The sequence below is a fragment of the Macrobrachium nipponense genome, chromosome 12 (genome assembly GCF_015104395.2).
Source record: "Macrobrachium nipponense isolate FS-2020 chromosome 12, ASM1510439v2, whole genome shotgun sequence".
Classification (NCBI taxonomy): Eukaryota; Metazoa; Arthropoda; class Malacostraca; order Decapoda; family Palaemonidae; genus Macrobrachium; species Macrobrachium nipponense.
In genome coordinates this window covers 81,793,742-81,808,741 of record NC_087205.1, presented here as the reverse complement: position 1 = coordinate 81,808,741, position 15,000 = coordinate 81,793,742, and the positions used below count along the sequence as shown (strand labels likewise).

General features: G+C 37.4%; 1 protein-coding gene across 1 annotated transcript in view; it reads right to left on the bottom strand.

The window, feature by feature from the left end:
• The window catches only part of LOC135224615 (neuroligin-2-like), an 81,383-nt gene that overhangs the window by 8,588 nt on the left and 57,795 nt on the right, over positions 1 to 15,000 (bottom strand). Inside the window, exons 5-7 of the mRNA XM_064263792.1 lie at positions 14,395 to 14,617; positions 10,662 to 10,813; positions 3,826 to 3,941 (exon numbers count right to left, since the gene is read on the bottom strand). Coding sequence (XP_064119862.1) covers positions 3,826 to 3,941; positions 10,662 to 10,813; positions 14,395 to 14,617 — 491 coding nt within the window. The remainder of the gene's footprint in view (positions 1 to 3,825; positions 3,942 to 10,661; positions 10,814 to 14,394; positions 14,618 to 15,000) is intronic.

The following is a 15,000-nucleotide window of genomic DNA, read 5'->3' as shown; positions in this document are numbered from 1 at the left end:
AATATATTTATATTCAAAATTCATTGAAATATTAGTCATACTGAAAGCTAAAAGTAATTTGATTTCTAGGAAACGAGCTTACTACGATAATAAATATAAATTTTGTTTTCCAAGACTCTTGCGACTTGGGCATATTAAAAGTTTTCGAAGATTGCTACATCCATACAAGCATCCAGACATGCATACATACAAACATATCAGGGCACGCTTTCATATGGTCAACTTGAAAAGTCCATTAGTACAGCAAAAACGACCAGTTCAAGAATGAAAATAAATAATTTCAACTACAGAATCTCTGTCGAGCTTTCCTGTTACACAGCGAAGTATTTCTTCAAGATCTCTAACTAGAGAAAATCCTAAACTCTCCTTAAGCGGGTTTCATGTCTGCCTTAACGAATCGCGTGCTTCTCCTTGACCACCGCCTCCATTTGGAGGTACCGTACCTTTTCCCAAAATGGGCGAGGGAACATGCCACGATGAATGGTTGTGGCTCAAACAGAGCCTTCAGGAAAATGAAGGGAGCCGTTGGAAAGGGCCGATATCAACGAAACACAGAGGCAAGGGCTTTGGTTTTAGAGAAGAAGAGGAGAGAGGAGGAGGAGGAGGAGGAGGAGGACGGAGTGGTGGTAGTACCTTGTTTATGAGTCAAGAAATAAAATTAAGAGGAGCTAATAATAATGCTTAAAAACGAAAGCGGACGAATAAAGATAAAAAAAATTCAAAAGTGGTTGGAATGATAAGTGAGCCAATGAATATCGCCTACAACATACGTTAAAGTATGTATGCCGATAGACTGAAGTGATTTTACTCAAGGTTGTCGGAACTTGGATTTACCTCAAGAAAATTATGAGTACAAAATCTTTCCATCACAATCTAAAATAGGGAAAAGTGTGTGTGTGTGTGAGAGAGAGAGAGAGAGAGAGAGAGAGAGAGAGAGAGAGAGAGAGAGAGAGAAAATTATTTTAAGGCCGGTACGCTAGCACAATGGGGATTATCACTTAGTATTACTACTCCAGACAACAAAGAACGCATAAAACAAAAGACAAGCACACGCATGAAGGCCATTTTAATGTATTGTAAAACTATGGAAGATAATCACAAAATGGAAAAACCGAAAGTATTAAAAAAAAGAGACAGTCATACAATCCGGAGCAAATGAGCGCTTGTTTGACTGTGAATCTGTAATGAGCATCGGTAAATTGCTGGCGAATGAAACTGGCTCTGGCTCGAGCTTCTGATAATAACTTCAATTGGTGGTAGTTTTAAGAGCAGTCCTTTCGGAATCCTTCAACACTTCGCATGCTCATCATGACAACATTAAATACGACGTAATGACGTTGAGCGAAATGGATGGCGTTTAAAACCAGCAGCAAACTTAACACAGTAAGTACTTCATGTGGGGTCGTCTATTAAGCCTTTTGCCTTCCTTTTGACATTAAATAGTGTCTAAGTACCCATCCCAGTGTAAGGGAAGTTGATGGTCCCCTTGTTGGAGTATTTGCAATACTAGTTATCGAATTTTACGTATTAGAGTCTTTCGATGAGAGTTTTTTCTGCGATCTAACATCGTTAGATTACATTAAGTCCTATATTTTACAGTAAGGAGTAGGGATACCAAGATTCCAGTTAACTGGAAAAAAACTTATAAAAAGTAATTTTTTAAAGGTAAGGTGTTAAGCTTTCATTTTAAATTCCCTTGGAGGCAAGACGAAATGACAAAAATGGCTCAAAAAAGTAGTTTGGAATCAATTTCGGTTGGAACGGAACCTAGAGAACATAATTTGCTAAGGATGCTTTAAAGGTGACCACAACCACACTGACAAAAACAAATTCTAAAAAAAAGGAGAGAAAAAAAATCCAAATGATAAAACGCACGAAGAAAGAAAAATGCTCGCTTCAAAACATTCTGACCAAGAAAAAAAAGAAAAAAAAGAGAGCAATAAAAAAACCCTGCAAACCGCGGATTTGTCAAACGCGAGATTGACGTCTCGTTAAAAGCCTGAAGGGGATATAGCGAAGGGCTTTCTGTCGAACGCGACGAACCTCCCGGTCCGTTTTCCTTAAAAAGACTCAATGGAAGAGAAAAATGACCACGGCTGCTTTTTCAGTTTGGTCAAATATGACCGGAGGAAAGTCTTTAATTAACTGGGTCTCCGAATGACAGGCCGTCAAAGGAACAGCTGGTTAATTAACAGTTTCCTGTGTGGAAGGGAAAGCACGCGCTAACAAGACACTGCTTTTACATTTGCATGCAGAAAGGGCACATCAGACACTGGATCAGCGCGGCGATTGGTAATTAGCTACGTACACACAAGGAATAATGATGGTACAAACTAAAATACATGAGCAAACACATTAGCAAAGCAGACATGTCTGCGTAAATGTCGGTGAGCACAAACCTGTGCTTATATGCATATAATTATGCCAGTATTTGCTGCACTGAAGTGTATATTTACATAGTCCCTCAAGGAATGAACATGTGTAGAATACTCAGTTATTTTTCTCCTTAATGCTCTATTGTCGTTTCATTTATAAGGCAATTCTAAATGCAACAGAACTGTGCACTTTGGCATCTAATGAAAAACCACAGGAAACTTACTAGTAGCAAGTCATTGCTTTATTCGCTAAAATTGTTTGTATAATGAACTGCTTAGACTGACCTTTTTTTTGTCCGTTCAAGTCTATCAACCCTTTGGAAACCTACTATACTTCATTTTCACTAGAAACTTACTTTTATTATTCTCATCATTCAGAGGACGAACCATGTCCATATAGAACAAGCCCACTGGGGCCACTGACTTTAAATTCAAACTTCCAAAGAATATGTTGTTCATTTGACAGAATTATCAAAGGCCATTAGGAAATACAGAAAGAGGAGAACAGTCACAAGAAAAGGAAAAAATACATTAACAAAGAAATATATAAAATGTAAGTAAATCATAAAAAACAAGGAACTAACAGCAAGACAAAACACGATCCATGAAAAATGCACATTCATTCAGTTTGTGGTCTTTTTCCATCAGTCCTGTTGGATTAGACTGCTTGGCCCGTCTCGATTTCATAGCACGTAATTTCTGCCGGCACGAACACACAAATCTCCCCAGTATTGCTCCAGTTACGTCCACATAGGATGCGCCATTCATTCACAGTTTTTCCCTGGATCCCCTCGCTTTTTCACTGGATGGACTAGACTGCGTTATATTGCCCGTCTCGGCTCCCTTCCAACAAAATAACCAAGCTCATGCTATAGTAGATGTGCATCAAACGTGCATTTGATGTCTAGGCCAGTTCCTTACGACGCTCCTGATTGGCTGTTGATAAGGCAATCACAGGGCTGGAAAATCTCAGTCTCTCGAGAGTGTTCACATGGGCAGGATCTATGTTCCACCTCTCCTGAGGGATACGTCTTTCAAAAGTATCCCTCAGGAGAGGTAGAACATACATCCTGCCTATGTGAACTCTCTCGAGAGACCGAGAGTTTCCAGCCCTGTGATGGCTTATCAACAGCCAATCAGGAGCGTCGTAAGGGACTGGCCTAGACATCAAATGTACGGTTGTTGTGAATCTACTATAGTACAAGATGCTTCTAAATAGTATGTCAATCACATACATGCACAATACATCATTCTACTGCTTCTCATTGTATTTTCTTTACAGTGGCCCGATTAGGGGATGTCTCATAACTACTAGATCCTGCTCACAGTAGCACAAAGCGCTTATAAATAGTACGTTAGTGACATTCATGCAAAATACGTCAATATTCACAGCCCTTTTCCCTTCTGGAATGTCTTGCCTACTCCAGCGCCTGGCCAGCAGAAAACCTACCTATATCCAGATACCTTCGGTGCATTCCGTCGTAAGGGGGCCATTCCTGCGTCTGAACGCGGTTCTTCTCAGGAACCCGGCCATCTGGCGAAATCACCGCCGGGTCGTTGGGATTTCTGCAAAGAGGAAGAAGGCACAAGTGAGCTTCAGCCCTATTCCAAAAGTCGAGAGCAATAAAAAGGAAACTTCTGCATGGAGGAGTCCTTTTGCCTGTTAACATTTTCGAAGAATTCTTCAGAAACCGGATTTCACAATTCGAGATCACTTGAAGGAGACGCCACAACTAGGAGGATTTTTCGTTAGAGATTTTTGACAATGAAAATAGGAATTTCAAATCTAAAAAACTTCGCTGGGTTTAAAGTAAAAACATTTAAACGTTTTTGTAAAAAATGTGATAAATACAAACCCATTACTGAATCTAATCTCAAGATTCATGACAGTCATTAGCATATCAAAGATTAAATAAACAAAAAAGATTAAACTGAATTAATTCCCTGTAACACTGAATAACACAAACCATAAACACAACAGATTTCTCAGATACCAAGAAGCTTTCATGAACTGAAGAAATATAAAAAAAAAAAAACTTATAAAGCCAAGCAAAAAGTGATTATGTCTTCAATTGGATAAGGTTACTAATGAAAAGTACAACAATAGATGTTTAAAAATACAAATATATATATATATATATATCATATATACTATATATATATATATATATATATATATATTATATATATATAAAAGCAAAAAGGTGAAAAAATGTCGTTCAGAATGGAAAAAGCGGTTAAAAAAAATTTACATAAGCGAAAAGGTAAACAAAAGTAACAAGCTAAAAAAAAAGGGCTATAAATGAAGTGAAATGGCTACAAATGTAGAATGGTTTTAAAATGGACAGGGTTAAAAGATGAAAAGGTAAAAAAAAATGGTTGAAACTATGGACTGTTTCATAAGGAGGCTTCAAAACTTAATTGTAAATGGCCAAGAAAATTGTTACGAACTAACAATGTTTCCCTTTAGAAAATGGTGAAAACGGAAAAGGATTACAACAATATAGATGGAAATTTTCGAAAACCGAAAAGGTTCCAAAACCAGGAAAAAAAAAAAGAGGCTGGAAAAACAGAACATGATGGCATTCAAAGTTCAAACGAACCTTTCTTTATTCCGATCGGTCTTTAGCATGAAGGCTGCCATTAAACGCATGAGCGAATAAACAATGAACGAGCGTTTAAGTACCGAATTTGCATAAACGCGTGAAAATAGCGACCGTTCCGCATGTCCGAAATCTCTCGGAAAATTCTGATATATGAGACTCATTACCCTCCCCCCCCCAAACACAGAATGAAAAATATCAAATGAACATCAGAATGCAAATGCACAATGGCGTTAATCATAAAATGAAATAAAATTCATCATTGCAAATTAATATTCATGAGTTCGCTCTGTTTGATGTGTATTCAAAAATAATACCTCTTTATTACTAGCTACGTTTTGAATATACTTTTCCACCATAAAAATGAGTGTGTGTGTGTTTTTTTTTTTTTTTTTTTTTTAATATCATAACGATCACTATTTATGTGCTTTGGCTACTGTCGTGCACTGACGCTGTTAGGTGTAATGGGATTTGCTCCAGCACAGGCAAATCTAACACGTATCGCAAACGGACGAGCTAGATTCAGTAGGTTTACAAAGCGTATGACAAAAACAAAAAAAATAAAATAAATAAGTAAAAAAACCCAGCGCGTATGACTTATAAAAGAAGAAGAAGAAGAAGAAGAAAAAAAAGCAGGTAAGGGCAAGAGAGCGCGCGAAAGATAAGGTGTGTACAACGCAGTGCATGTTAGAGAAACGAAGCACCGCTGGTGAGGTAGCTGGGCGGGTCTGCGCTCTCAGGAATCTACTGAATTCCATATAGCGAAAGGATAAACGTAGTATTGGTACCAGTCTTAATTTTCCCTTGAGCAAAAATGTTCTGGCTGAAAAAAAGGTGGGGGGGGGGGGGGGGGGGGTGTCCTAAAAAAAAAAAAGAAAAAAAAAAATCCAAAACGCAAACAAAGCATCTTTCCAGAGCCAGCAGCCGCTATTACTCCCATTACGGCTTATTAAGGAGCACGAAAAGTCGAGGGAAATCCTCGATACACAAACACGCTTAAACCGATAGTCGTCAGAGGGAAGGCAAACAAAACACACTGAAGAACGGCTCGGCTCAAAGGATTAATCGGCCTTTTATGAAAGAGAGATTGCGGAGGGGGATGAGATCGGAGGAAGAATTAAACCCTGAAAAATAACAGGGAAATGAGACGGGCGGGAGATCCACCGCACACAGAACAAAGGATAAAGAAAGGTAGAAACAAATCAACCGAGATTATTTCGCTGGGTTAAAAATGACACGTGGAATGGGTCAACCACGAAAAATGAAGGAGGGATGAAGCGGAATAAGAGTTAAAAATAAAGATCAAGCCATAAAAGAGGCAAGGGATACGCATAACACACACACGCGCACACATGAAATCGTATGAAGAAACACAGCAAGAGGGAAACAAGCGATGATAAATGAGGCGAGGGAAAAACACACAGCGAACGATGAAAAACTAAACGAGGGGAAAATCGAAACGGGACGTAGTAGGGAGAAGCACCGACACAGACATGAAAGTAGAGCGAGATACCAGACCAACAACACAGGGGATTGAACAAGGTAAAAGTGAAACCCATGAAACGAAGATATGGATCCGAGGGAGAAGAAACCAGAAAGAGGAATAAAAATACTTCAGAATTAGCTAAATAAGTGTAGGAAGTATTTATTGAGAGAAAACAGATAAGGCAAAACAATGAGACGAATGACCTAAAAATTCGGAAAATATACAGAAAATGAAAAATACGGAAAATGAAACCGGTTCATAAAACGGATAACAACAATTTTCGCAACGTGCAGAGAGAGAGAGAGAGAGAGAGAGAGAGAGAGAGAGAGAGAGAGAGAGAGAGAGAGAAATATAAATGAAATCTCTAATGACTACAACAGGAAATGAATAAGGAAGTGAATTGCATACAGATTGAAATACACGTCGATGCAACATAACCTCTAATGATGTAGAAATGCGTCGATGGGAATACGAAACATGTCAAAACTCCTACAGTGAAATGAATTAACCCAAGATTATTTTAAGGGGTCAAAATATGACACCAATATCACCGTACTATGATATGTGATAAGGCATTTACTCACGAAACAATTAAATCAGAGAATATGAGAAATGAGGAACACTCTACGTAGTTATAACAGTGATAATAGCGAAGCAAAAACATTGCAAATGGAAGCTAAAAACAACGATGACGTCATATAAAAAAGATAAAGATTTTTGGAACTGCAAAATCGGTGAAAAGTGTCGAGAAATGGATAAAAACATCAATGACGAACATAGAAAGTACAATTCTCATCAATGACGAACATAGAAAGTACAGAATTGTAAACATGGATCAAATGAAAGCAAGGAAGAAAGAAATATGTAAAGAAAGACGAGAAAACCCGAGATAAGTGACGCAACTGGGAAACTTTGGTTAAAAAACCTAACACAGTAACGGAGTAAAAAAAACCAGAATAAAAATATAATGGCTAAAATTAAAGGAGGGGGGAATGATAACAAAAACAGCCACAACAGAGGGATGAGGGACATAATTCAAGAAGAAAACTAAAATTCGGGAACATGGGAATGAAAAGGAATCAGAGCACCGTCATGTGAAGAGAAGGTAAACGCGAACATTATATAGAATGTCGACAGAATGTCGCTTGGGAAGATGTGGACGTTGATATTACATCAACCAAAAAATTAGATTAAAAAAATTAAGATAAAATAAAAAATACAGATGAGTATACTGTTTTTTTCCATCTGTCCATCCGCCTGTGGTGTTTTCGTATGGTAACACTGCGTCCCAGGCTTTCAAGAAGTTACGCTATGAGTAAGTTTTAGGTTAATAAAAGGATATCTGGGTGTACATTTGCAATTGAAAAGTGTTTTAATAATTTACTGTATTCGAATTACACCGTTAATATTCAAAATAAGCGGGCATTATTATAAATTGCTGAATGTAAGCTGAATGTAACTATCTATAGCCCTGGACGCAGTGTTACCATACGCAAACACCACAGGCGGGAGGACAGATGGAAAAAAACAGAGTATAGTCATGCCTTACAACATAATGCAATGAATCAAAGTAATGACAGAGAGAATACCCTGCAATGGAATATTGAGTTGTATAGAGGAAATGGTCAGCGTAGTGATTATGATTAAAAATAAAAATAAACAAGTAAAAAATAAGCCAGTTTTTTTCATACAGCGTATAATGCTGTATGAAAATCTCCGCCACGGCCCGGTGGTGGCATATATTGTTGGAACCTACATGGCTCAGTTTAACCTTAAATAAAACAATAACCACTGAGGCTAGATGGATGCAAATTGATGTGTCTGATGATTGGGAGGTGGATGATCAACATAACAATTTGCAGCTCTCTAGCCTCATTAAATTTTAAGATCTGAGAGCGGATAGAAAAAGTGTGGACGGACAGATAAATAGCCATTTCCATAGTTTTCTTTTACAGAAAACTAAAAGGGCCTACTGAGACGGAGGAGAACACGAGGATCATAACAAGAAAAAAGTTCATGGGTCGAGAGTTGTGACATAAATCGTGGAAAACTGAAGGCAATCCTGTAAAGTCTGCAAATGATGGTCATGCAGGACGGGAGAGGGGTGGGGTGGAAGGAGACAGGAGCAAGGGACCCATAGGGAAAGTATCAGCAAATTCATAGGATATACATTCAAAATGTTACTGGAAATGATTCGCGAGGGAGCAATGGGCAACTGAACTAGGAGAAATGACTCGTGAGGAAACGAATCACGGAAAAAAATACTTATGGAATAACGAATCATGGATAATGAGTCAGGGAGGAGTGATGACGGTGCATTCCGTGAAAATCTGAAAAGGAAAAATGATAATGGGAAAACAAATCATGAAGAAATAAGTAGAAAACGAGCTGTGGAGTCATTGGTCATAAGGAAAATAAGTCGCTGGAAATGAATCATACGAGAAAATGAGTAGCGGGAAAATAAACAGTGGAATAAATGGTTGAAATTACTGAGGAGAATGATTGAAATATTTTTTTTCCAACAAAGCAAACATAAAAAGGAGCAACAGTAATCATAATGGCAGGTTTAAAAACATAAACTAAATGAATCGAAATGAAAACCTCCGAGAGAGAGAGAGAGAGAGAGAGAGAGAGAACCAGTTACGGAAAGTGGAAAATGAAACAGCAAAATGAAGGTAAAAGGGCTGGGAAAAGATTAAAGGAGTTTGGAATAAAAAAGAATGTGGGAGAAAGAGCAGAACAAAGAAAAGGCTAGAAGAATATGGGAATGAAACAGGGAAAGGGGGAAATACAAGTAAAATAACAGGACGGAGTAAAAGGTCTTACAGAAAATTAAATCTCAAGAAATGGTGTAGCTCTGGTTTTAAGTGAAACGATGTGCAGTGAGAAAGTTTCGATTTGACGTGAAGTGAAATAGTGTAAGAAAAAATGATAGGGTTTGGTTTGGAATAAAATATAAAAAAACTGATTTAATGAAAAATGAATTAGAGGAAAAGCACTTATGATGTGAAATGAAACATAGAATGAAAAGATGACTTCATGTGAAAGAAAACAAGAAACATCAATTTGATGTGAAATGAAACAAAGAAAGAACTGATTTGATGTTAAATGAAACAAAGCAAAAGGCATTGAGCTGAGCACTGATTTGACGTAAAATGAAGCAAAGAGAAAAGGATCTGATTCGATGCTAAATGGAACAAATAGCGGAAATAATACTTTAATAAAATACGATAAGAAGAGCAAGAAAAAGAAATGGGAAATGAGATAAACTGAAACCCAGATCTCATAAAGAGCAGAAAACGAAATAAACCAGGAGAAATAAAGTGTTAAAATGAAGATAGTCTATCAAATTTAAAAGTGAGACAGAAATGCATAAAAATAAAGGATTAAAATAAATAAGAAGAAATTAATAAATTCTTCTTAACACCAAGAAAGTGACAGAACAATAACTGAATCAAGTGGTTGCTGAATAATAATGAATGGCGGCCACTACTTTACAATAACAGAATAAAGTGGTTGCCGAATAATAGTCAGTGACTGTTACTTCTTTACAATGACAGAATAAAGTGGTTGCTGAATAATAATCATTGGCGGCCACTACTTTACAATATACAGAATAAAGTGGTTGCTGAATAATAATCATTGGCGGCCACTACTTTACAATATACAGAATAAAGTGGTTGCAGAATAATAGTGAAGGATGTCACTAATTTACAATGACAGAATAAAGTGGTTGCTGAATAATAATGAATCACGGCCACTACTTTACAATAAACAGATTAAAGTAGTTACTGAATAATAATGAATCACGGCCACTACTTTACAATAAACAGAATAAAGCGGTTGCTGAATAATAATGAATCACGGCCACTACTTTTACAATAAACGATTTAAAGTATTCTAATAATTAATAATCACGGCCACTACTTTACAATAAACAGAATAAAGCGGTTGCTGAATAATAATGAATGGCGGCCACTACTTTACAATAAACAGAATAAAGCGGTTGCTGAATAATAATGAATGGCGGCCACTACTTTACAATAAACAAAATAAAGAGGTTCCTGAATAATAATGCATGGCTCCCACTACTTTACAATAACAGAATATAGCGGTTGTTGAATAATAATGAATGGCGGCCACCACTTTCAAACCGTCTAGCTCTGAATGTATTCATTGGGTTTAAAATGAACTCACCCAGCTCTTGCAAAGTTCGTCCAATATCTGAGCATGGCCTCCGAGAGCTTGACCTCAGCCTGTGTGAAGTTGTTGGGAAAGTGACCCAGGTGTGTTACTAAGGGGGCTCCCCAAATGTACGGCAGCTCCTCTCCGTGGACGCATCCAACTCGCTGCAAATTAAGAATCGATTAACAGTGACCAACAGCGCGCTTTCATTGTTGGGCAAAATCTCGAAACATGGCGAAACGAAATTCTGTTAACTCGAACCGCTGTCAGTGTAAATGTTAGGAAAGACGAATTGAAAGTGTGTATAATCAAGACCATTTTGAATTAAAGTTACTGCCTTTCTTGAAAAGCACAAAATATCAATGACTACGAAGAAAAATGTCGACAACTTTTAGATTTGAAGCGAGGCGAATTAGCGTTTTTATTAGCAGTTAAGACAATTTGCAATAACATTTATACTTTTTGCTAATTTTCAAATGTACAAAACAAGAAGAAACTGGAAAAATATCTATTCATTCTGGACCTCACCTTTTACAAAATTATATGAAATCACAGAATTACGAACGATAAAGATAATGAGTTTTCATGAATTATATAGCATAATATTATCACCAGTATCCTTTTTTATTTCTCTTTCAAATGTGTGAACCCAGAGACTTAAATATTTTTACTTATTTCAGAGTACTGAACCAAGCGCACATTCAAGATGAATCTAAAAGTTTCCTCAGTTATGACTGAACCTTGCAAATATGCAAAAGAAAAATTCAGTTATTTATTTTCTCAGAATGAATCCGCTGCCAAGTTTTAGTACGTTGAAATTAATTCATTTACAATGAATGCTCGATCAGACAGAAAAGGCTTGAAAATTTTATTGATAATACCAATCAGGTATACAGCCACGTCACATTCAGAACAAATCACAGACTTAAAAGCAAAATCTGATTCTTTTTCCTGTTTATTTTTACTTATTAGTGATGGTTAACAAAAAATAAATAAATAAAAAGTGGACACACGATTTATTTACACGACAAATCTTTATACCATTTCCTCAACAATAAAAATTCATTAAAAGGTCCAGAATGCGTGAGTAAATTGAAGGTGTTTTTAATGATTCGACGATTGCGTAAAATCAGGTGTTTTCAATGATTCGACACTTGGGAACAAACCAGGTATTTTTAAAGATTCAACGCTTGCGTAAAAACAAGGTGTTATCAATGATTCGACGCCTCGGTACAAACCAGGTGTTTTCAGTGATTCGATACTTGCGTCCAACGCAGGTGTTTCAATAATTCGACACTTGGGTACAACGCAGGTGTTTTCAATGATTCGACACTTGGGTACAACGCAGGTGTTTTCAATGATTCGGCCCTTTGGTACAACACAGGTATTTTCAGCGATTCGACACTTGCTTACACCGCAGGTGTTGTCAGTGATTCGACACTTTGATACACGATTTATAAACATGGCAGATGCTTCCATGTTGCTTCCTCACTCCTGAGGAAATCATTGAAAGTCCAGCAATGCTTTCCTGGAATAAATGACTTTACATTGCACACATCTCTGCAAAGCGCTGAACAATTTAACAGAATCTGAGATATCCTTACAATAATTTTTAAAAAAGTATTTAATTTCAATTAATCATAATGAAGGTCATATCCAAACTTTTTAAAAATGAATTAAAAAATAACCTGGAGACTACTGTCAACCTTAATTAAAGTCTATTTGTGACCTTATTAAAACGCATCTATAAAGTTGTAAAGATCTAAAATACAAATCACAGGCACCAATCACAGAGTGATCATCAGATAATCATGTGATTAACATCAATCAGATAGTTATCATCGCCAGGAATTTCAACTTTAAAAACTGACGATGAATCTGCTGCTATAAAATGCAACCTGAAAACAGTCTATCGTCCCAATTAGAATTGTACCTTACTATAATCACTGACCTCAAATCTGGAGAAAAAAAACACCCATGGTGTTTTAAGCTGCATGCAATCATTTATCAGGTTTTACCTGCAAAATTTCAACGTACGCCCAATAATATAGTGCAAAAAAAAACAACGATAAAATGTGATGTTGAGGAATTTTCAGAACTCCAACTGTCAACGAGAAAGCGCACGAGGTACGCAGTTATTTTTAGAACATGAAAAATGCCGATGAAATTACTGGCATGGGATGCATATTTTCGGTGTCATGAAAGAAATGGCTACATGGAAAACGAGAACAGATATTGAACTGACAAGGAAAGAAAAAAGGTTTTGGATATAAAAAAAAGTACTATTATCTTCCTGATTCATCTCCATTACGAGTTTACTTTCATTGCTGACGGACTGATGAAATAGGCTAATCAGGAACGAACCCGATTATTGAATATAATTATGAAACAAGACTTAATATCCTTCTCTGTCTCACTCACTTTGCTTTTAGCGCAATTTCAAGATGGTCGGGCTATAAATATTCAGCAACTAGCAGAGGGTGAAATGTTCCCAAGCTTATTCCACGAGAAATGGTAATTGCATACAAAGTGAAAATCTCGAAATGAAAGAAACATGACTCGGTAACATCGTTTGAAATAAATTTATGATTCGCTGCTAACGATGTATTAAGTCATGGAGTCGTGAATTATGGAGCAGTCTAACGCAACCTCAGGTTCAGGACGCGCGACATTTGTTCCAAGAAGCGCGGAACTTAATGGAAGAAATATCTCTGCGCAATGTCAGGACGATGAAACTTTTGTCTGACAGAGACAATGATAATCCCCATGTTTGATGATAATTACAATACCATTTACTTTTTTTTCTTATTCCGGGACGAAGGCATGACGCAAGGGTTGCCATGGGAAAGATCAGAAGCCAATCAATTGTGAAAATATGCATCCGAGAGTTGGTGCCCTTCGGAACATGAATTACGGATGTCTGATTACCCATCCTCTGCGTCAGTATCTTTTTATTTTGAAAGCAATTGTTGAAAGCAGGTCTCTTGACTTCTTTGAAGCTGACGACTAGCATATATCAACAACAATTATGAGCTGCGTTTTATGGTTTCATATACATATTGTAAGTTATATTTGAAATGCAAGCAATACGTGAAGCCCATAAAATAAGGTTAAGTAAGCCAGTATTAATTGCAATTTTTTTCTTTAGCGAACAAATTACTATGAATCTCAATGATTTAATCAGATCTAACAACAGCAACCCCTAAAGGACCCCATACACTGAACGATTGTATAGACTATTGTCTGAACGACTGTTTGATGTATCGTTCTCAAAAACATTGTGCATGGGCTTGTCTGAATGCAAAAGTGGGCGGAGTTTCGTGGTCTGAACGATCTCAGTGGGAATCTGTCGCGACCAGGTTGCTGGCTTGCGACGTATGTGTCATACACGGGTCGTTCAATGTTTATGTTTGTCTGCCAATATAACGCTATCGCGCACGTCTCTTCCAGAGATGATGCCACGTCTTCCCGAGACAAAATCTTTGTCTAGACTGAAATCGGTGCCGAGATCGTTCGTACTGTTTAAATAGTGTGTGTGTTTGTCGATAACGACAATCGTTCATACAATCGTTCAGTGTTTGGGTCCCCAAAAGAACCCATTTCACCTATTTGGAAGACAAAAACCATTTCTGGACCAAAGAACGTCGTCCACCCAAAACCGATCTGATACGTAGAAAGCGACCGTCGAACGGATGCAAAATTCGACACTGCCAAAGGTCACACTCGGAACCTCGTCTCGACTTACGTTCTGATAGTCCCCATTTTTGGTGTGATGGTCGAAGACGTACAGGAAGGTGTTGGGCGAGGCCAGAGCGTGCAGGTTGCCCGTGTTCAAAACAGGGGCAGCGTAAAGGGCATCCGACAGGAGGGCCAGTGTCTCGTCTCTCGTACTGATGGGGTGTCTGACGGGGCGCTCCCAGTCCGTGTACTCGTTGATCACAGTCATCATGATCTCCATCAGGTGGTAGCTGTTGGAGGTAAGACAAAATAAGGGCGTTAACTGGGCATTAATAGAATTGATATGTGAGAAAATGAGGTTATTTTAGTCACGGCGATTAGAAATAGCTGAAAAGTGCGCGATCTGATGGAAACGCTTACAAATTTGTCAAAAAAAAATCATTCAACTATGAGAAAAATAAGAGATCGATCAGAGGAATCTAAAAACGGATAAAAAAGGTTTTGAGAGATAAAGATGGTTAAATGACGTAAAATGAGTATGTTTGAGATAAAATATACTTAAATGGCATCTAAATGGTGATTACTTAGAATAGAAAAAATGAAAAGCTGTTCAAAAGTTTTTACTGGAAAAGAAGACAGTTGAAACTTGTTCGGAAAGGGACCGAAAACGATG